We start from the raw sequence: 23,078 nt of genomic DNA, 5'->3' as shown, positions 1-23,078 counted from the left end.
AGTAGCCGGCTAACAGAATTCTAGCTGAAGCATACAAGCCTTATGGTATCAACACTCGATCGACCCAAATTCTCAAATATAAGTAGGTATCAAGAGATGGTTAATGAGGCAGAATATTCCATCAGATTATGCAACGCTTATATAGTGAATTGAAGAATGATGGGTGTGTCCAAAGGAATTAATGAAGCGAAAATAGTAAACAGATTTTCGCGAAATTGAGTTTCGTGAAAGTGAATTTCGCGAAATTACACATTATATATATTATATAGTCAACTTTCGCGAAAGTGAATTTCGCGAAATTGGATTTCGCGAAATTGGATTTCGCGAAATTACACATATATATTATATAGTCAACTTTCGCGAAATTGAATTTCGCGAAAGTGAATTTCGCGAAAACTGTTTAGCTGATTTTACAATTTCGTGAACATAAATTACACAAATTTAATGAACCATAACATTGCTTCTACTTACTATATAAGCAACGAGAAAGAATAAGTTTTTCATCTCATTTTATTTATAATAGTTTACAATGTGTGCTCGAGACAAAAACGTGGATAGACTCCTAACTCAGACAAATTGCATCGACACGTGTGTGGAGATATGGGGCTACTGCCCTTGGGGTAGAGAGGTAGATCCTGAAAAACAGAAGGCTTTTCGAAACAAGATCAAGCTTCAAAAGAAAGTAAGTATTACATTATAATATTTTACTAAATTATATTTTTGATTAACCTTTTCACTGCCGTAGACGCATTAATGCGACTTTCCCAGCCATTGCGTAGTTACCTCATTTTATTATTCGTTGACAGCATAACCCACGGTCTTTCAGACTTTTATGAAATTGACAGTGTTGTCTGAAGATTTGTTTATAAAATTAACCTAAAGTAACGAATCAATTTCAAACTTTTGTTAGAGAACTTCTAATTTTATAACGAACATTTTTTGTGTGAGTTCATTAATTACCGCGCGCGAGTCAGAAAACAGGTAATTAGTAATGTTGATGGCATTATAGCCATTTCAGATTCAGATTTTCGTGATTATACAGATAGTTAAAGCAGCAGCACTGTCTCTGAGAGTAGTGAAAGTAATAATTTTGTGAGAGTAAGAAACACGGAAGATCGTTTTAGCTTCGCATCGATCATAGCATCACACAGCTTTATCATCGCACAAAGTATAGATTCGTTGAATTTTTGCATAGCAATGATGGCTACAATGTTAGCAAATTAAAATATGTAATAAAATTGTTCTGAATAGAGATTGAAATTGGAAAAAATACTGTTTACATACCATGAAGCAATATCGGCAATTTTCGGTAAAATGGCTGGTACTTGGCAAATACCCAAATTTGTACATGCTCGGCAGTGAAAGGGTTAAAGGAAACTTGAGAATATAAACTACATATTAAATATATTTCGAATTATAGGGTTTGCTTAAATGAAACAATTAAATTATACAAAGTAATTTGGAAATTATTGTAGAAATCATTGGTCATGCAGCAGCAAAGAGAGGAGTTCTTTCGTAACTTCGATGTTACATTGACTTTAAAAGTAAGTATTACATTATATTTATTTCGTCTAATATCGTTGTATAATGATAAAACATGTAACTAAAGTTCAAATACATTCAACAAAATTCACTCCAATTGGTATGTAGGAATGTTAAAATGAGTATCAATCTGTGAAAACAGTAATTAATATTTTGTATAACTCCACTTTAAAACAAAAGGAGTTGGAATTGAAATTCAAAGTAAGACCTGACTGTGTTTTAATTTGTCTGCATGTTCTACTCTGACTATAATCAATGCAATTGTAGGATCCTGGGCATCACCGAACTAAATATAGTCCTTTTCGGAGAAGGCTTTATGAATTTGAATCTTCAGTAAGTAGTACATTATATTTATTTCTTTATTTTAACTGAATATCCTCCTCTGTCTGTGTGTCCTAGTCTGACTATGTGATGTAACATATTTGTTTTTCTTATTGTCTGTATGTCCTACTCTAGCTGGTTGCATATCCTATTCTGTTTGCATTACATCTTGCATATCATTCTATGATTCGATGACTAATGCAATTGAAATTTACAATTTAAGTTGGAGTCCATTGTGAATGTAGAGTCTACTATCTCAGCAAGGTTATAGTAATCCATCCTGACTGTAATCATTGCAATTGCAGGCTCCCGTATCTCAACAGGAAGATTCCATTCAGAAAAAGGATGGATCTTCTTCTTCTTCAGTAAGTATTACATTATATTTGATTTTTAGTTTGAATGAATGATCTAATCTGATTGTATGTCTTACTTTTACTATATCTCACTAAAAATAATGTATGTTTTGATTGTAGACAGTTCATTCTCATTCGACAATGAAAGAAGAAGAAGAAAATTGGGATTGAATGAAATTCAAGAAAGATGTATTCCAAAACTTTCCTTTTTAAAACGAATGACAGAATGATTTTGAATTTTTTGTAACATTTATAGTTTATATTTTATAATAAAAACTTATCTCTCATTCAACCAAATATATAACAATCTCCGGAAAATCAACCCCTCGGTGTCCCAGATATTAACCCCCTCACTCATCCGCTAGGTAATCTCTCGCTCTCCTCGATAATCCGCGAGATCCACTCCGGAAAACCATCCAGCCCTCGATGTCCCAGATATTCACCCCCACTATTCCACCGATAATCGGCGACGATTCGCCCGACTAATCCGCGACGATTCCCCCGACTAATCCCGCGATAATCCGCGTTCAATCGGATGACTCATCCCCCGCTAATCCGATGACTCATCCACAGATAATCCGCCGATTACGCCAGGAGCGGATCCGTAACCCCTCGAATTCAACCCCCTACTCTACACCACAATTTCCCCCCAAACCCCAACATCTCATTCAACTCCACACGATTCAATCTACACCCCTAGCCAATTTAATTCACAACCCCCTTTTTCTATCCCCCCGCTGGATCCGTCACTTTTGTGTGTAGATCTGCTCTCTATATACTACTTATATAAACTGTAAAGTAGACAGGCTGATGAAGTTGGTATATATAAGCTGTAAATTAGAGAGGCTGATGAAGTTGGTATATATAAGCTGTAAATTAGACAGGCTGATGAAGTTGGTATATATAAGCTGTAAATTAGATAGGCTGATGAAGTTGGTATATATAAGTTGTAAATTAGACCGGCTGATGAAGTTGGTATATATAAGCTGTAAATTAGACAGGCTGATGAAGTTGGTATATATAAGCTGTAAATTAGACAGGCTGATGAAGTTGGTATATATAAGCTGTAAATTAGACAGGCTGATGAAGTTGGTATATATAAACTGTAAATAAGACATGCTGATGAAGTTGGTATATATAAACTGTAAATTAGACAGGCTGATGAAGTTGGTATATATAAGCTGTAAATTAGATAGGCTGATGAAGTTGGTATATATAAGTTGTAAATTAGACCGGCTGATGAAGTTGGTATATATAAGCTGTAAATTAGACAGGCTGATGAAGTTGGTATATATAAGCTGTAAATTAGACAGGCTGATGAAGTTGGTATATATAAGCTGTAAATTAGACAGGCTGATGAAGTTGGTATATATAAACTGTAAATAAGACATGCTGATGAAGTTGGTATATATAAGCTGTAAATTAGACAGGCTGATGAAGTTGGTATATATAAGTTGTAAATTAGACCGGCTGATGAAGTTGGTATATATAAGCTGTAAATTAGACAGGCTGATGAAGTTGGTATATATAAACTGTAAATTAGACAGGCTGATGAAGTTGGTATATATAAACTGTAAATAAGACATGCTGATGAAGTTGGTATATATAAGCTGTAAATTAGACAGGCTGATGAAGTTGGTATATATAAGCTGTAAATTAGACAGGCTGATGAAGTTGGTATATATAAGCTGTAAATTAGACAGGCTGATGAAGTTGGTATATATAAGCTGTAAATTAGACAGGCTGATGATGTTGGTATATATAAGCTGTAAATTAGACAGGCTGATGAAGTTGGTATATATAAACTGTAAATTAGACAGGCTGATGAAGTTGGTATATATAAGCTGTAAATTAGACAGGCTGATGAAGTTGGTATATATAAGCTGTAAATTAGACAGGCTGATGAAGTTGGTATATATAAACTGTAAATAAGACATGCTGATGAAGTTGGTATATATAAACTGTAGATTAGACAGGCTGATGAAGTTGGTATATATAAGCTGTAAATTAGACAGGCTGTTAAAGTTGGTATATATAAACTGTAAATTAGAGAGGCTGATGAAGTTGGTATATATAAACTGTAAATAAGACATGCTGATGAAGTTGGTATATATAAGCTGTAAATTAGACAGGCTGATGAAGTTGGTATATATAAGCTGTAAATTAGACAGGCTGATGAAGTTGGTATATATAAGTTGTAAATTAGACAGGCTGATGAAGTTGGTATATATAAGCTGTAAATTAGACAGGCTGATGAAGTTGGTATATATAAACTGTAAATTAGACAGGCTGATGAGGTTGGTATATATAAGCTGTAAATTAGACAGGCTGTTAAAGTTGGTATATATAAACTGTAAATTAGAGAGGCTGATGAAGTTGGTATATATAAACTGTAAATAAGACATGCTGATGAAGTTGGTATATATAAGCTGTAAATTAGACAGGCTGATGAAGTTGGTATATATAAGCTGTAAATTAGACAGGCTGATGAAGTTGGTATATATAAGCTGTAAATTAGACATACTGATGAAGTTGGTATATATAAGTTGTAAATTAGACAGGCTGATGAAGTTGGTATATATAAGTTGTAAATTAGACAGGCTGATGAAGTTGGTATATATAAGCTGTAAATTAGACAGGCTGATGAAGTTGGTATATATAAGTTGTAAATTAGACAGGCTGATGAAGTTGGTATATATAAGCTGTAAATTAGACAGGCTGATGAAGTTGGTATATATAAGCTGTAAATTAGACAGGCTGATAAAGTTGGTATATATAAACTGTAAATTAGACAGGCTGATGAAGTTGGTATATATAAGCTGTAAATTAGACAGGCTGATGAAGTTGGTATATATAAGCTGTAAATTAGAGAGGCTGATGAGTTTGGTATATATAAACTGTAAATTAGACAGGCTGATGAAGTTGGTATATATAAGCTGTAAATTAGACAGGCTGATGAAGTTGGTATATATAAGCTGTAAATTAGAAATTTTAAAGAGGTGAATTTCTTTGTAACAGTAGCAGATGATCTGTTTTACTTCTGGATTTTGTTCCACTGTTTATTCTTTTTGTCAGTCCATTCAATCTGATACCTTCTTATATATATGTAGATACACAGGAAGAGCAAGAGGCAGCAAGTGCTATATTCATAGATGCCGTTCCACTTGCTGCAGAAGAAAACTCCGAGCTTGTGCCATCAATTATCCACTCAGGGGAGACAATTCAAATAGCTCTTTACCACACTAAGTTTCAAGATGTTAGGATCAACTGAAGTATTTATCACCACCATCGTAGTCAGACGAAAAATACTCTTTGAGCTTTTAGTGGTTTCCGTAGCACTGGATGAGCTCTAACACGATTGAGGTCTTTCAACTGTTTTAGTTTTAAATGGAGATCGAAAAAGCCATATTCGGTAATCAGCTTCTTTGCAACTAAGAACATATCGAGGCAGTATATCACATCCACAATTATAACTCATGTATTGTTGTACCATTAATGAATGAGCTGGTTGTTATACCACTAGTACATAAGCTAGTTGTTGTACCACTAGGACGTGAGCTAGTTGTTGTATCACTAGTACATAAGCTAGTTGTTGTACCACTTTACGTGAGCTGGCTGTTGTACCACTACTACATGAGCTAGTTGTTGTACCACTAGTATGTGAGCTATTTGTTGAACCACAAGTACATGAGTTAGTTGTTGTACCACTTTACGTGAGCTGCTTGTTGTACCACTAGTACATGGGCTGGCTGGAGCAGTTTTTGTTATTACCAGTTATGGTTATTATATTCCTGTTTTATTCAAAGCCAAAACTCTAACACACACAGTTTTATTCCTGAATAAAGTTTGTACCATCATAACTAAATATTTCTAGAAAAATTAATGTATTATAATGGTTTAAAGCATAATAATAAAATTTAAATAAATGTTTACAATACCATTTAATATTAGTAGTAGAAACAGCAAAACAGCAGATAGCAATAGCTGCATGTAAATAGTATATCATATCTTTATCGAGCAAGGAGAGATAATATGCATTACATCCATTTTAAATAAACACATTTAAATTAGGCTGAAAAGGAAACGGAGTTACTATAACAAATGAAAAGCTCATAACTGCCATCTCATGCATTAATGCATTAGAGAAATGCTGCCAATACATAAATTACTGCTGTGAATGTAGCATATTTTAATTCTTCCCTTATTCCCATTTGTTTTGAATATACTTTTATCTACATGTAGATGTACAAAACAATTTTTGGCGAATTATTATGGTTAAAAACCAGACTCACTTGTACAGTTATTGATGGCTTTGTCTAATATATTTTTATGTGTTGAGTTAAGTTGCCTGCAGTTCGTATTTGCATTGCTTTGAAGTTACTTATTAACAGGCAGAAACCCAATAAATACATGTATAAATGGGTTCTACTAAATTGAAATTGTTTGGATGCTGCAATAAAACTAATTGTCACTATCACTTTCAACTTTCTCTGAAATATAATACTTTTTCCATTAAAAGTTTAACTGTTTAAGTTGTTAACTTTAAAGTCAATAAATACTTTCTGATGTTTAGTAATAAACTGTAGGTAATAGAGAGTGGTAGTAGACTGAAAAGATAGACAGTAGGTAATCGAGGGTAGGTAATAGAGGGTAGGTAATAGAGAGTAGGTAATAGAGAATAGGTAGTAGAGAGTAGGTAGTAGAGAGTAGGTCGTAGAGAGTAGGTAATGGAGGGTAGGCAATAGAGAGTAGGTAGTAGAGAGTAGGTAATAGAGAGTAGGTAGTAGAGAGTAGGTAATAGAGAATAGGTAATAGAGAATAGGTAATAGAGGGTAGGTAATAGAGGGTAGGTAATAGAGAGTAGGTAATAGAGGGTAGGTAATAGAGAGTAGGTAGTAGAGAGTAGGTAATAGAGGGTAGGCAATAGAGAGTAGGTAATAGAGAGTAGGTAGTAGAGAGTAAGTAATAGAGAGTAGGTAATAGAGGGTAGGTAATAGAGAGTAGGTAGTAGATAGTAGGTAATAGACAGTAGGTAATAGAGAGTAGGTAATAGAAAGTAGGTAATAGAGAGTAGGTAATAGAGAGTAGGTAATAGAGAGTAGGTAATAGAGAGTAGGTAATAGAGAGTAGATAATCGAGGGTAGGTAATAGAGGGTAGGTAATAGAGAGTAGGTAATAGAGAGTAGGTAGTAGAGAGTAGGTAGTAGAGAGTAGGTAATAGAGAGTAGGTAATAGAGAGTAGGTAATAGAGAGTAGGTAATAGAGAGTAGGTCATAGAGAGTAGGTAATGGAGGGTAGGCAATAGAGAGTAGGTAGTAGAGAGTAGGTAATAGAGAGTAGGTAGTAGAGAGTAGGTAATAGAGAATAGGTAATAGAGAGTAGGTAGTAGAGAGTAGGTAATAGAGAGTAGGTAATAGAAGGTAGGCAATAGAGAGTAGGTAATAGAGAGTAGGTAGTAGAGAGTAGTTAATAGAGAGTAGGTAGTAGAGAGTAGGTAATAGAGAGTAGGTAATAGAGAGTAGGTAGTAGAGAGTAGGTAATAGAGAGTAGGTAATAGAGAGTAGGTAATCGAGGGTAGGTAATAGAGGGTAGGTAATAGAGAGTAGGTAATAGACAGTAGGTAATAGACAATAGGTAATAGAGAGTAGGTAATAGAGAGTAGGTAATAGACAGTAGGTAATAGAGAGTAGGTAATAGAGAGTAGGTAATAGAGAGTAGGTAGTAGAGAGTAGGTAATAGAGAGTAGGTAATAGAGAGTAGATAATCGAGGGTAGGTAATAGAGGGTAGGTAATAGAGAGTAGGTAATAGAGAGTAGGTAGTAGAGAGTAGGTAGTAGAGAGTAGGTAATAGAGAGTAAGCAATAGAGAATAGGTAATAGAGGGTAGGTAATAGAAGGTAGGCAATAGAGAGTAGGTAATAGACAGTAGGTAATAGAGAGTAGGTAGTAGAGAGTAGGTAATAGAAAGTATGTAGTAGAGGGTAGGTAATAGAGAGTAGGTAATAGAAAGTAGGTAGTAGAGAGTAGGTAATAGAGAGTAGGTAATAGAGAGTAGGTAATCGAGGGTAGGTAATAGAGGGTAGGTAATAGAGAGTAGGTAATAGAGAGTAGGTAGTAGAGAGTAGGTAGTAGAGAGTAGGTAATAGAGAGTAGGCAATAGAGAATAGGTAATAGAGGGTAGGTAATAGATGGTAGGCAATAGAGAGTAGGTAATAGACAGTAGGTAATAGAGAGTAGGCAATAGAGGGTAGGTAATAGAGAGTAGGTAATAAAGGGTAGGTAATAGAGAGTAGGTAATAGAGAGTAGGTAATAGAGGGTAGGTAATAGAGAGTAGGTAGTAGAGAGTAGGTAGTAGATAGTAGGTGGGCTGAATGTGCACGAATGTGTGCTGTACAAATCATAAATATGTTTTTTGTGAGTTTGCTGCAGTAGATCATTTTGTCCTATTATATGAACTGAAACTATGTGAATGGCCACGACTTGGATGGATGTTTTTAATAAAAACTTTGCGCTGGGATGAAAATTTTTTGGCTTGTAAAAATTATATAATAAAATAATATTGTTGAAGACAAAGCAAAACATGATTTGCAGAACATATTGAATATATTATAGCCCTGTTATCACCTGTGCTAAAATCCTCTCTGATAGATGGATTTATGAAGCGTGATCAGAGCTGTATTGGCAGGTACTTTTGAATAGCTCGACTCAATTCCAACGGACCAAATATTAAGTTCACAAAACTTTATGCTCCACTCTACTAAGTGAAAACAGCTGAGTCCACAAACCGTCAATCAGGTGCAATAATGGTTTTATTAATCTTTTACCAGAATCGATGGGTTAATTGATTTCAACGAACTTTACGTTGTTTTGCGTTCACTATTTCAGTCAACTCATAAAACCATGTTTTTGTACTTGAATTAACTAATCGAATGAGACCAGTAAAACTTTCTACAAATTGATACTGATAATGACTAGATAACGTAGACTATACATTACTTTTGGGATGCAGTTGGTTTCGCTACATATAATGACATATTTGAACATATTATTCCCAAAGATAGCAACGGGCCTACTTTATTTAGGAGCTAGTTTCCGGTGTGCGTGTAGCAACTGTGAATTTAGCTGATACATGTACCATAGATATAGTAAAACCTAGATTGGCAAATAGCCATCATAACAATGGAGCAAAAGTGAGGCCTATAATTGGCTGTTGTTTTCACGACGTTACGTCGTAGTGATGTGCATCACAGCATCAAAGCCTTCAATTGAGCAATAAGTTTAGTAGTAGAAGCATGCTTGGCATGCTAGTTTTTAAGTCATAAACGTAACAATAAGACCAAATTCTTAGTGAAATGTCATCAGAAGAGACCACAACACTCCAGGTATATCTTAAATTGCCCATAACAAGACAGAACTTCAACTCAAAACAAGTTCTCAACAATATCATGAGCTATCTATGCCGATTAAAGACACCAAGCTGAAAGCTGCTAGTGGAAAATAATAGGAAAATCATCATCATTTCGTCATTGGTTTTGAGTCAGCAGCCAAATCTGTACATGGCATTGCTCAATATCTTTTCAGCAACTACCCTTACATCAACTACTTCCTAACCTTTAAGATCAACCAGGATCACATTGAGATTCTGTTTTTCACAATACGATCTAAGGGTGGCAATGACAATAACCTGGATGTGCAGTGCTTTAGATCTGCACTTCGAGCACTGTTCATAAAAGCAGATATCACACCAAGTCCCAATGTTAACTGTATTGATCTGGATGTGAGCAGGGCTGAAAAAACTGGCCAACTCCTGCTACATTCTCTGGCTAGAAAGAAAAAGAAAAACAAGACAAAAGCTGAGGAAGGTGAAGATGAGGAGTTCGGTGATGAGGATTATTTTCTAACTCAAATGTGATGAGTGTATCAAGTTCTTGACTGATGTAGAAGTAGTGGGAAGTAGAAATAGTGATGACATAACCCTAATCTCAGTTGAAAACAGAGGAGGATTGGTGACCAGATTGATAGGCCAAATATGTATTGCTGCAGAAAAGTGCCTACGTTCACACATGGAGAGCTATGGTATCACACAGAGAGCTTTTAAACAAGTAACATCACAGACAATAACATATATGTCTTATTACATAACCTCAATCAAGGTTTTACATGTACAGTGCATGCCAACAGTCTACTCAAAACTATAGCAAATCGCTATACTAAAATCAGAATAAACTATGCCGCTTCAAAGCAGGAATCTAGTTCAACCAACCTTAGACAAAAACTATCTCGTCTAGTTACTTTCAGTCATGTCTAATGGGTGTTTAATACAGTGGCCCAGCGTAACTGCTTCTAAATCTCATTTGATTCATTAGTTTGTTATTAGTTTAATTTCTATTTGGTCACTCTTTGTATTATCATTGATATAGAAGCTTCTAAATCATTGCTATTATTCATTACCATGTGTGTAAGATTCTTGCCTTTCTCATCCAAAGTCATTACAGTCATACTTCGACTTACGAGCTTAATGTGTTCAGAGACTGAGCTCGTATGTCAATTTACTCGCATGTTGGTGCAGTTTATTTATATATAGAACAATTAAATATATATTGATTGGTTTCCATACTCTAAAAATGCAAATAAAACACTCAAAACAATATATTGTAACAGAAAGAACATGTTGGTTATTGTCCTAACTTACCACATGCTTTCAAAAAGCAACAAATAAAAAATAATGCAAGGAAATGTGATTAATTAAATTGTAAAATTAAATACATACAATAGCAGCTAATGCTAGCATTTGCCAGAGAGAGAGAGAGATAAGTTATCCTTCATTACAACAGTTGACTTTGAAAAATTTGGATTTTATCCAAGTCTTAAAAGACAAACTTAAAAGCAAACCTAAAAGCAAACTTTAGTCTTTAACTTAACGTAATTAAAATTTCTTCGGCCTTCATAGTTTTAAGTTTCTCGTTGGTTAGCTAATTTTTCTTTTGTTTCGCTCTCACGACCAGCCTGCCGTTTTAAGAGAAACCTATCTAAAGACGTTTGCCTTTGTCGCCCTTTCAACATGTTGCGATCAGGACGAACACAGGTGTCGTCACCAAGTGTTAATGCACGACCACTAGCCAACTTGTCCGAATGTCTATTTTATAGTTTTGATAGATAGCTCCGGCCTTTTTACGTAGCATCGTTTCAGTTACGCAGTCACTGGTCAATTGTTTGTCTTTCATCTAACGCCTGAGCAGTCTCTCCATCAGCGGTCGTGAAGATCGCTGCGTCGTTTAGAAACTATGGTTAGTCCTTTTGTAAACTAAATGCCTTGAATATAATCCTTGTGTTTGATAATTGTGAATGTATTTCTGTCATATTGCTGAGCTAGCTCAATCACGCATACATGTTTTGCACATTTTTCAATAGTTTTCCGTTTAATATCAATTGTTATCATTCGCTTTTTCTTTGCATTATCTATTCTTTTACTGGCAAACTTTCGGTCTACACACGGTACTTCTAATTCACATCATTCAGCACTGAAAATCACGCACAAAAACATGGTACAAAAGTATAATCTGAGCAGTTGAAAAATACAGAGTGATGCTGTTCTCATAAAACACCTCCGACATACTTGGCAACTGACTCATGTGCTCGTATCTCAAACATGGCTTGCATGTTAGTGCTAAAACTTGCTTAAAAGCTGGCTCATACCTCAAGTTTCTCATACATTAGGGCACTCGTAAGTTGAAGTATTACTGCATATAAGTTTTACATATTTTCATTAAAATATGCAGTCTCAGATGCACAAACTATGGAAAAATTGAGCAGTTTTTAGTGTTAAGTCAATAGGAGTTAATAGATCAGCTGATTCGCTTTGCACATCACCATGACGTTGCGTCATGCTAATTATAGGCCTCACTTGTTTGATTATTCGCATATCTAGAGTTTACTATATCTATGGCTGATACAAACGACAAAGGCCGTGATAAAACAAGCTAACTCGACAAAACTAATTACTGTAGACCGAACTAATTACTGTAGACCGGTAGAATTGGTAGTCTGTACTCAAATGTTTACACAGCATTTAGAAGAAGTTAATTAGACAAGTTTTTAATTTCCTTTATTTGAGGCGTTTGAAACATGCATAATACTGTATCTGGATTTAGAATTTTATTCTAGCCAACATGAGCAAATACAAAATAAAATATATGCCAATAGAGCCACATAGCACTGGCTAGTTTTATCGCATTAACCAATGTGAATATGAGAGATAAAGACAAGTTGTATCACACTTTATATCATTTTGGGCAAGTCTGGGCATGTTTTTTTTAACCTGAGCTCTTTTACTGCGATCAATTTTTTTCGATTTTAGTTTTCAAACATCTTGATAATGAGATCGCCTAACACAACAAACAACATATCAGCTGATAGACAAAGAAAAATACTTTCTTTTAAAATCAACTCAAGTTTGAGGCAACCACATCTTTAAAAGGTTATGAAACGATGATTCGTGCCATTCGTGATAGGAAAAGTTATATTTTTACTTATTAGTAGATGTATTCATGAGCACTAAAATTATTACTGTTAGTTTATGTAAAAGATACCAAAAGTTAAAGATAAATTTACCTCCATTCTCCTATCTTTCTCTGCAGCAAAACGCTGCTGACGCCTGTCAGCTCTAACCATAACCTGTCTGCCCCAATCTTTAATCAACTGACGCTCAGAGAACTTTGAGTCACCTTCGCTGAACTCAGCATTGTTACAATTCTGTTGTTGTTGTATAAATCGATGTACTTACATGTACTGATGTGAAGATGAAGAAGCCTCCGTCTTTCGTTACACTTCCTTATATCCTTCCCCATACTGCCTTACACTAGCTAATCTACTAGCTTTACGCACTCACCGTAATTGCCAAGACCACCTGTACTGCCTTGAGCTCAGACACCAATATAGCCTGAGCCTAACAAATGCCATAATACAACATGCCCTTTCTTTTTTTCTTTTTGTTTTGGGCCACTCCATCACTACCAACAAGCAGACGTAGTAACTTACCTTACTTGTGTTGCTCGTTACCTGACTCCGTTAGGGCAGTCTCCATAGGCTATGCCTCTAGCTTGTCTGACCCTGTGTCACCATCTAAAGTACTCTTCTCGTTACTGCCAGCTCCATTGCCAATCTGCACTGGCTTTTCCATCACCCTGACCTCCGCAGCTACCAGTACTTTTACCGTGACCACTGTCACTACCAATACTACTTCCACCAACATCTCCAACACTACTTCCACCAACCCTGACTAGCCCGGAGTCTTTTGGTTGGGTCAATAATGACTCCTCAACCTCATCTCCGTCTCTTCCGTCTTTACCTCGCTCTCCCCAGTAAGAGGCAGGCTCGACAGGCTTCCTGTGGGAGGTTTCCACCTGAGCCGTAACCGGCTGCACAGGGGATGGCACCACAGAGCTGGGAGTTGGCATAGGCCCAGACCTATCTAGCTCCACCTCACCTGCAACCAGTGCAGGTCTGCTACCAGCAATTCTTCTCTGAACCTCGGCTAACTCCTGCACCACTACCCTGAATGCCTTGACATTTTCCAATTCCATGACTGCTGTCTCCCGTTTAGCTTTCAGCTTAGCCAATTTCTCCTTCAACTTCCTCCGCACCTCCCTTTCCTCTCTTTCAATCTCTGCTACCTTTTTCTCATGACCTTCTCTGTCTAACATTCCATTGCTAGATACCTCGGCTAAAAAAGAGCAAACCTTTTCCATTACAGACACTGGTTCAGCTACTTTCTCAGCACCTTCCCTTACCTCATCGTGACCGTGTTCTCTATCATACTCCATAGACACTTGCACATCTCTGATGCCTTGGGCTGTTCCCCGTTGACTCCCAATTTCTACGTATTCGCTACTCTTCACTCCCTTGGTTTTACAAGTCCACCAATCTTGACCTGTGTGACTTTTCTTAACTTCGCTCTCTCTGTCAGACTTATTTGTCAGGTTTTGCAACTCGACATCATCTGAAACATAACTTGACCTAGCAATAATGGTTCTCAACGAAAACGGCTCAACTGGCTTAATACTTCTACACTCCTTAACAGCCTCAAACCTACTTTCACAAAACAGCATTTACAACAGCAAATAATTTAAGCTGCCTCAACTCAGTTATGCCCAAGAAGTTTGTTCTCAATCCTTTCACCACATGAACTTCAGCATCAATATGCCTGTCTTTGCTTTCCGAATTAACTATTACACTTTCAACCACTTTTAACTCACTACCATCAGCAGTTTCTAAAACTGTCGACGGTTTCTTTAACCGTAGGTTCAACTTATTGGCTGTTGCCTCGGTTACCATAGACACCTCAGCCCCAGTATCAAACGTAAACTCTACATTTTTCCCATTTACCTTTAAAATCTGTACAATTCTCCTTCCTAGTCAACTTTCATCCTCATATTTATCCCTAAAACCAGAGAATCTAACACTTCTGCCCTTACTACTATCCCGGTACCCTTCATACCGGCTCGTCTCGCGCCTCTCCTTATACTTCTCCCCCTCAAACCTATCCATACTGCTGTCCCTGTACCTGCTAAATTTGTCTCTAATCTCGCGGGGGCTTTCTCGGCCCCTGTACCTCTCCCTACTACTATCTCTGATACCATATCGCTCATAACTATTATCCCGACTACCTCCTGGCCTCCTGCTGCTACCTCGTCTGTTGTAACCTACATCTCCTCCCTTATCCCTACAATAACGGGATACATGCCCTCGCCGTCCACAAAAAAAACATTTAATGTGGGAACAACTCCACATCTCATGGTCACTACCTCTGCAATTATAGCAAACTCTATCTCTACTTTCTCTACTGTTTTCTCCATGTCTAGAGACATACCTTTCCCTGCTATTGTCTCTATACTTCCTACTGCCACTGTCCTTGTTATACTCCCGGCCTCTTGTCCCATATCTACTAGTATCATGCTCTTCACTACCATAATACCCTCTCCTACTCCTCGGGCTACCTCTAGGGGAAGATCTACCCACTGAATCATAGCTTCTATCTCTATCATTACTCCTGTACTGCGCTCGGCTATCAAACTCTGATACCTTTGCTACTTCTCTTTTAACCTCACTTTTTAAATCAGTACTTCTACCCTCATTTCTCAGAAATCTATCTGAGTTGTTGGCCATTTCATGAGCCCTCAATGCCTCATGCAATAATGACCAAGTAAGATTGGCATTCTTCATTAAATCTCTGCTTACTTCTCTATCTCTCAACCCGTTAACCGCCACTATAAGGGCAAACCTTACCCTATCATTATTGTTAGCCACCTCTGCATATCTGCTCAAACTCTCTACCCGTTGTAAATATTCTCTATCACTTTCTCCAAGTACCTGCTTAGCCATCAGAAACTTATGCCCCTTTACGAACATACTCTCTTGTTAACCATAATAATCCTGCAAAACCTCCACTGCCCCTTCATAAGTAGAATTTACACCATCTACGTTAAATCCTGCACCCCTCAATACTTCTCTACCACTGTGCCCAATAGCTGTCAATAGTGGCACTAACCTAGCTCTACCTCTCATAATAGGTACTCTATTGCCATCTTTATCATTTACATAACCTCTCCTCTCGACAGCACTCTCTATACATAAATTCATCTTCTCTATAAATCTCTCCCACAAACTATCACCGTGCTCACTGAACACCAGCTTCGGAAAACCACTCTCCATCCCCACTCAACACAATATATCTCTCGCCACAAATCTACTCTACCCCACTCGTATAAGTTTAACGTAATTCTCACCTCCGAACACTTAATAAATATCTACACCGATGCTTCACCGCTACAACACCTCACCACACCACCCTACCTCACGTCACCGCACCTGCATGCCCGTGAAAGGGTCTAATCAACCGTTAAACTTAACCCGTAACCAGAAAAATGTTCGCTAATGATAACACAAAAATAAAAAAAATCCGAATTTTGTCAACTGCGCCATGTTGTATAAATCAATGTACTTACATGTACTGATGTGAAGATGAAGAAGCCTCCGTCTTTCGTTACACTTCCTTATATCCTCCCCCATACTGCCTTACACTAGCTAATCTACTAGCTTTACGCACTCACCGTAATTACCAAGACCACCTGTACTGCCTTGAGCTTAGACACCAGTATAGCTTGAGCCTAACAAATGCCATAATACAACTGTCGGTGTAGTAATTAAGTAAATTAACGATGTCAATTAAATCAGTAAAATAAATATAGAGGGCAATGCACATAGCTACTAGAATCTACTACTAGTCAATGCATGTAACTAACTAGTAATAGAGTAAAATCCCTGACAACGAGAATCTTCGAAACAACAGACAAACCGTTTTACGAGCGATAACATTTAATATGACCTATATGAAAGTTTTGTGCTGAGGATTGGCTAATGAAGAAATCTTATATTTATCGCTTGTGGACACTTTTCACATGTATCACTTGGTCAGGCCTGCCAACCCAAGTGTGGAGCAATGCCTGAGATTTAGTTTTGGAACAATTGATGTATTAATGGTAGTATATGTTAAATTGAGGAAATTGGGGCAAAAATCTCACGCATTCCTCACGCATTTTCATTTTTTCTTTGAGGTGATTGCGTGAGTCTCAAGCCCATTGAGTGAGAGTTGGGAGGTATGCACTTGGTATGTCACGAATGAAGCACCTGCTCAAATCTGAGTTTTTTAAAAGATGGCCTCAATCAAATGCTTGTATCTCTGGACAGGGTTAATCTATAAAGACAAAAATGAGATCACATTGTAGTTGATGTTTTACCCTTTTATTGGCCTTAATTTCATTAAATTGACCTTTTTGACGCAACCACATCTTTAATGATTCGTAACTCTTCGTACTTCTCAGTCATTTTTTTGGTCGTTCGTAATCTGTATCACTTGCTCTGTGCTCTTTGTTCTCTCCCTTAACACTGGATCACCTCTGCTTATGTAGCACGGGTTGAGTGTTAATCTACAGGCTTTCCACACAAGCTGGCTTTTAAATTACAGGGCTAATCTGAGAATAGCTTAACACTTATGGTAATTAAAGCAGCTCAGCTTAGCAAATCCAATACATTCTTTACCCCTAGATGCGGTGCCAGTATTGTAATATTGGCTCACAAGCACCGTTAAAAGATGGATTATGGATCCAGCTCCAATGTTGACAGTGTTGACAACTCTGTTGTAGCTTTAGGTTACAATGCTTAGTTGTCCTGACAATGCAGCTAATTAGAGTGAGTTGAATGTTTTGAGTGGCAGTTGACGCTATAGCAAGACTTGAGACCCTAAATCAAGACATCCAAGACTCTCCAAGTAAGTCTCCAACTTGGTGTTATCGGGCATACCAATATCTTCTTGTAAGGCCTCAAAGCTCAATATCACACATCATCCTTCAACCAAGGAGGTTTTCTTAAGGCGCGCTTTGGGCGTTCAGGAGGCAGAACTTGTTCTTCCCAGGACATGTTGAGATCATCAAAATGGTGATCGAGTGCAGCATTTTGCTGAGGCTGAATCTTCTTCAGCCCCGATATTGTCTTCCATATCCCTGGGAGAATCATTCCTTGGCTGGTCAATATCCAAGCTGGTCCTTAGGCTTCTCAGTTGTCCAGCTAGCACAGATGCCAACGTAAACAGCTTGAGACGACATTCATTGATGGTTCCTTGACCAGTAACTTTGTAAGTGCCATTGCCAAAAACCTTCTTTACAATGTATGGCCCACTACACTTCTGTAGTAGTTTTGGGTGGATTCCTTTTCATCTTGGTTTGCTTTGCACTAGCATCAGGTCACCTTCTTTGAAGATTGCATCCTCCTGATCAGGTAATCTAGGAGGCAGCATTTGTTGAGTTCGAATCAACTGGCAAGCAGTATCTAACTGGTGTTGCATATGTGAAGCATATTCACTTCGCGTAGTTTTATCAACATCATGTGTACCATCTATTAACTGGTCAGGTAGCCTACATTCCCGCCCTAGCATCAAATAGTTCGCAGTTTCTTCTGTTGCTGCATGTGGGGTTGCTCTAAATGCCCTCATAATCTGTGGTAGCATAATGTCCCAGTTTTCCTGAGCTTCCATCTGACTAAGTAAAAGACAGCAAAGGGAATCGCCCAAAGTTCTATTTCCACGTTCCACACAGGGTTTTCATTTTGTGCCCTCTTTGATAGTTTATGCTGAATTTGGCCTATGCTTGGTCCTCCACATTGTTTGGTGACCCTGTAACCATTGATGCAGTCATGGCATGGCATCCTTGATAACCCATCAGCGTTTCCATGTTTGCTTCCTGGCCGATGCTCTATGGTAAATGTGAATTTGCTCAAGATCTCTAACCACCTTGCAACTTGGGCAAAAAGCGTAGTCTTCCTGCATAACCATAAAAGTTGAGCATGATAAGTACGAATTTTGAACTCTACCATACAAATATGGACAAAAATGAGCAACAGCTTTAACAACAGCTAACAGTTCTTTTCTTGCCACAATAGTTTGGCTGAGCAGGTGACAAAGCGCGACTATAATAGGATATTACCTTTTCCTGGCCATCTTGGATTTGAGACAAAGCTGCACCAACCACATTAAGAAAATCATCTGTGTCTAGGACATAATCAAGAGCCGAGTTTGGACAACCCAGAACTGGGGCTGTCAGTAGCGACTGCTTCAGTGTGTTAAAAGCTGCATGGCACTTCTCAGTCCATTCAAACTTGGCTGTTTTACTGGTTAGCTTTTTCAGTGGTTGAGCTTTGTTGGCAGTCTTGGACATACTGACGATAGTAACCAACAGTCCCAAGAAAAGATTGTAGCTCGGTTACATTATTCGAAGATGGCAAAGTACCAGCAGCGGATATTTCCTTTGAATCAGTTGCGATACCATTACTACTAACTATATGTTCCAAATATGCCACTTCTTCTTGAAAGAGATGGCAGTTGGATGGCTTAAGCTTGAACTGGGCCGATCGAAGCCGAGATATGACCTTTTCAAGATTGAGGTAATGTTCTTCGAAGCTGTTACTCATGACTACAAAATCGTCTAGATACCGCAGCAAAAGTCTTCCAATGCAGTCCTTGTAACACTTGCTCCATCATTCGTTGAAATGTTGCCGAAGTTGCTGTCAAGCCAAATGGCAAGACTTCCATCTCCACAGGCCTTCTCAAGTGCAAAATTCCGATTCATCTTTAGCACCTTCATCTAATTGAATTTGCCAATAGCTACTCATGAGATCTAGTGTGGAGAAGAGGCACTTACATGGTTTTGGCACTTACAGGGTCCCGTGTGCTGAGCACACCCCTTGCACAGGGGATGATGGCATTTGAATTGCACAATCCAATTGTTGGTTCATTCCACCCAACTCTAAACTTTAAAGTTGGATATTGTGTATTTTTTATTTTAGACGAGCTTGTGGAAAGCGCGCATAGAATACAGAAACACAGACACACATAAAATCATGTACCATGTAAATTATATTCTATTTCATAGGTTTGACTATTTCCTGGCTGTGTATTGTGAGTCTCCATTTGTTTGCTCCACGCTTTCAGTACAACGCCCGCGTGTCTGCTCCGCCTGTTCCCACTTCCGGTATTATTACATATTCACATCCCCTCTTGTCCGTGTTTGGTTATTGCGTTGGCGAGGTGACTGCTATTTAGTATATGTCCCGTAGCTCGTTTAGCTGTGTTGATGATTGAGGTCAGTACGTAAGTTTATGATAGTTCAAATGCGTGTAATCAAAATCGTAATCAGTTCCGTAAGTCGTCAAGCGTAAATCACGAGTCGCTTATTATGAGGTCCTACGTAGAGTACAATGTCTCGTATTCTTCGAGGCGTTCGGGATGTTTTCCGATTCTCCTCGACGTACGCTGTTCAGGAGTGGGAGTGATTCCTGGTGTTTGTGTTGCATCGATCGGTTGCTTCTTCCGCAGCTGGGGTCGCACTTGTCTCTTCAACCGTTGTTGTGTTTGCTTGCGGGTTGGTATCTTCTGGTGTGTTGTTGGGTATTGGTCTTAGATGTTCTCTGGCTTTTCGGACTGGACCAGCAGGGGTCTGTACTAAGTGCGACCTCTCGTCGAGCCTTTGTAGTATTCGGCCTCACCTCCAGTGCTTCTCTCCCGTGTTAAATGGTTTCATCACGACACTTGTTCCTGTAACCAAGGGGCGGGATGGGAATTTGTGTCGGTTGTAGCATTTCACTTGTTTGTTTTTTTAGTTTGTATTTCTTTGTTGTCTGCTTCTGTCACTCTAGATCGTAGTAGTGCAGAGGTTGTAGGGACCATTGTTCTACATCTCCCACCAAATATTCTTTGCCACGGGTTTGTGCCACTTCCTTGTTGAGGTGTATTCCTGATTTCTATGAGTGCTTCCACGTGGTCAGTCCTATCTATGTGGCATTTCATCAGCATTCGTTTAGCTGCTTTTACGGCGCTTTCCGCCTTGCCGTTCCCCTGGTAATGGTGCGGTGAGGTTTTGTTGTGTTCAATGTCACAGCCTGTCATTAAGTCTGTGAATTCCTGTGACAAAAACCGTGGATCAGAGTCGGGGACTAAACGTAATGGTAGCCCATATCTTGCAAAGTGGCGTTTTAGTTTTATCACGATCGCCCAAGTGGTTGTGGCGGTTAGATAATCTATCTCCCAGAATCCCGAAAAGTAACCAACTGTGATCAGGAAGTCCTTCACCTTCTACTGACATGGAGCCACACCAACGCATTGCCACAGAGTGTTGGCCTCAACTGGCATCATGGGCTCTCGGCGGTTAGATTGTTGTATAGTTTGGCATGCTTCACAGTTTATTACTGCTTCCGCTAAGTCACTTCTCATGAATGGCCAGTAGACGAGTTTCTTTGCCCTCCTTATGAGGCTGTCGACACAGAGGTGTGATTGGTGCAGGTTGTCAATTACGCTACAACACAGAGTGCATGGGACGACGACGGTCATGTCTCTGAAAACCAGACCATCGTACACGGCGAGCTCATCTCTGTATGGTTAGAATGTTTTAATATGATCGGGTGTCTCTTCTTTACTGTCGGGCCAGCCATTCTTTATGGTGGCCATGAGTGTGGTCATTTGTGGATCACTTTCAGTCTCTGTGGTGAATTCGGCGACTCTCTCGCTCAAGATTGCTAGCTCTCCAACTGTGTTAATTAGAAATTGGTCGCCCTCGGGTCCTGCAGTTAGTATGTACGCATGTGAAAGCATGCCAGGGATGTGTAGAGATGTACCACCCCCATATGTAATTTTGAGGTCGTAATTGAGCAGCTTCAGCATCATTGACTGCAGATGTTTGGGAGCTCGGCGACTTTTTGACGATGACCTCCAGTGGCTTGTGGTCCGTGTGAACAATTATTGGATGCCCGAACGTTTATTGATGAAAGCGTTCTACAGAAAATACTATAGCCAAGCATTTTTTTTCGATTTAGGCATAATTTTGTTCAGTGCCAGTCAGTGCCCGACTTGCGTACCCAATCGGTTGGCCATCTTGCAGCAGGGCCGCGCCTAGTCCCGTGCTTGAAGCATCGCATTCGATCAGAAGTTCCTTTGAGGGTTGATAATATTACAGTATAGGTGTATCGGATACCATTTTTTTTATTCTAGTCTATATTTCCTTTGCCTCCGCTGTCCAGGCCCAAGGGCTGGTTGGGATTGTTGCACAGATTGGTTCAGCCACCAACGACAGTCGTGGTAGGAGTTTTGCTATTTATGCGATTGAACCCACAATCCGCCGTACTCCCTCTGCATCTGTTGGAGGCAGAATTTTTGAGATGGCCGACACCTTCTTAGGATCTGCCTCTAGCCCTGCGTCCGATATAATGTGACCAAGGAACAAGATCCTGCTGACGCTGAATTCCCATTTGCTTTTATTTAGGCTTATGCTTCTCTCCTCACATCGTTTGATAAGCCCTGTTAGACATGTGTCGTGTGATATCTGGTCGCTTTCATACACAAAGATGTCATCTGCCACGCCCGCTACTCCGACCAGGCTTTCTAGGCTTTCGTGAAGTTTTCGCTGGAAAGTCTCTCCGCTCACTTTCAGTCCGAACGGCAGTCACTTCCAGGTGTATCAGCCCCACGGGGTTACCATCGTTGTGAGGTATGATCTTTGTTCATTGAAGGTGCATTGCCAGTAGCCTTGAGACAAATCTAATTTGGAAAATACTCGTGCAGCCCCTATTTCCGGGAGAATATCTTCTATTGTTGGATTCATGTATCTTTCCCTTATAGTGGAAAAGCAGCCCAGGGCTATCTTTCACTCTTATTTATATAAATATGGAGAATAAAGTAAGACCAGATTCTTGGCCAGAATTTCATGCTGAGTTTAATGATATAATATAGTTTCTACATCTATAACTGGACACATTTAGAAGTTTTACGGCGATTTTATTTCGAGAGAGGACAACTTCGGGAAATCTCCATTTTCCTGCTGGAAATTACTGCTATGAGTCAAGTTTTCACATTTTAGAGTTATAAAAGCGTGGATGATGAGGAGTGGGATTCCACACAAACTATTGTGTGGAAAATTGTGGGAAAACCTTGGTCAGGGTTTTTCAGAAATGTATCAATGAAGCTGAAAAATTTGCTATAAAAACTGCAGTAGTAGGTTTGACCAAGCTATATATTGTAAAGTACAAAATATTCGCTTTCTCAATCCTATTCTGATTTCAAGACTTGTCCGTAGATTAAGAGATTTCCACACAGTGATGGCTTGCTTTGGTGTGATAGTCAAAAGGTATGGTGATGCTGGGGGGGCCGAAATAATCACAGAATCGCAATGTGTTGCTGAAGGAAGCCTGAAAGGGGTGATCAATGGTCAAAGTTACAATAGGTCCATCATGGCACACAAACTCTGCATGGAAACACTGTATGAC

General features: G+C 38.7%; 3 protein-coding genes across 3 annotated transcripts in view; 2 read left to right on the top strand and 1 right to left on the bottom strand.

Annotated features, from left to right (window-relative positions):
- LOC137406966 (major facilitator superfamily domain-containing protein 6-like) overlaps positions 1-6,031 on the top strand; it is a 50,875-nt gene extending 44,844 nt beyond the window's left edge. The window contains exon 7 of the mRNA XM_068093566.1: positions 5,327-6,031. Within this exon, the coding sequence (XP_067949667.1) occupies positions 5,327-5,487 (161 nt within the window). The 3' untranslated portion in view covers positions 5,488-6,031. The remainder of the gene's footprint in view (positions 1-5,326) is intronic.
- On the top strand, positions 432-2,760 carry LOC137406464 (uncharacterized). Its single transcript, XM_068093046.1, has 5 exons — positions 432-682; positions 1,476-1,544; positions 1,810-1,875; positions 2,169-2,228; positions 2,337-2,760. The coding sequence occupies exons 1-5, from the start codon at positions 530-532 to the stop codon at positions 2,385-2,387; spliced, it is 399 nt and encodes a 132-aa protein (XP_067949147.1). The 5' UTR covers positions 432-529; the 3' UTR covers positions 2,388-2,760.
- A 7,271-nt stretch (positions 6,032-13,302) lies between the features above and the next one.
- LOC137406965 (serine/threonine-protein kinase fray2-like) lies at positions 13,303-15,380 on the bottom strand. Its single transcript, XM_068093565.1, has 6 exons — positions 15,085-15,380; positions 14,713-14,937; positions 14,006-14,231; positions 13,745-13,888; positions 13,564-13,633; positions 13,303-13,412 (listed from the first exon to the last, which is right to left on the bottom strand). Exons 1-6 carry the CDS (start codon positions 15,378-15,380, stop codon positions 13,303-13,305), a joined length of 1,071 nt encoding a protein of 356 aa, XP_067949666.1.
- Between the last annotated feature and the right edge of the window lie 7,698 nt (positions 15,381-23,078).

The sequence above is a fragment of the Watersipora subatra genome, chromosome 10, assembly GCF_963576615.1.
Source record: "Watersipora subatra chromosome 10, tzWatSuba1.1, whole genome shotgun sequence".
Classification (NCBI taxonomy): Eukaryota; Metazoa; Bryozoa; class Gymnolaemata; order Cheilostomatida; family Watersiporidae; genus Watersipora; species Watersipora subatra.
Note: the sequence above shows the minus strand (reverse complement) of the source record. Positions and strands in the feature narration are given on the sequence as shown.

Excerpts from the sequence above, each read along its gene's own strand:
- LOC137406965 (XM_068093565.1), bottom strand. The coding sequence starts at position 15,380 with ATGGCCAACAACTCAGATAGATTTCTGAGAAATGAGGGTAGAAGTACT. Across the intron at positions 14,232-14,712 it reads GAGAGGCGCGAGACGAGCCG|GTCAAGTTATGTTTCAGATG; the intron begins GTATGAAGGGTA and ends CATTATTGCTAG. Across the intron at positions 13,413-13,563 it reads CTCTTACTGGGGAGAGCGAG|CTGCGGAGGTCAGGGTGATG; the intron begins GTAAAGACGGAA and ends AAGTACTGGTAG.
- LOC137406464 (XM_068093046.1), top strand. The coding sequence starts at position 530 with ATGTGTGCTCGAGACAAAAACGTGGATAGACTCCTAACTCAGACAAAT. Across the intron at positions 1,876-2,168 it reads TTTATGAATTTGAATCTTCA|GCTCCCGTATCTCAACAGGA; the intron begins GTAAGTAGTACA and ends TTGCAATTGCAG. Across the intron at positions 2,229-2,336 it reads ATGGATCTTCTTCTTCTTCA|ACAGTTCATTCTCATTCGAC; the intron begins GTAAGTATTACA and ends TTTTGATTGTAG.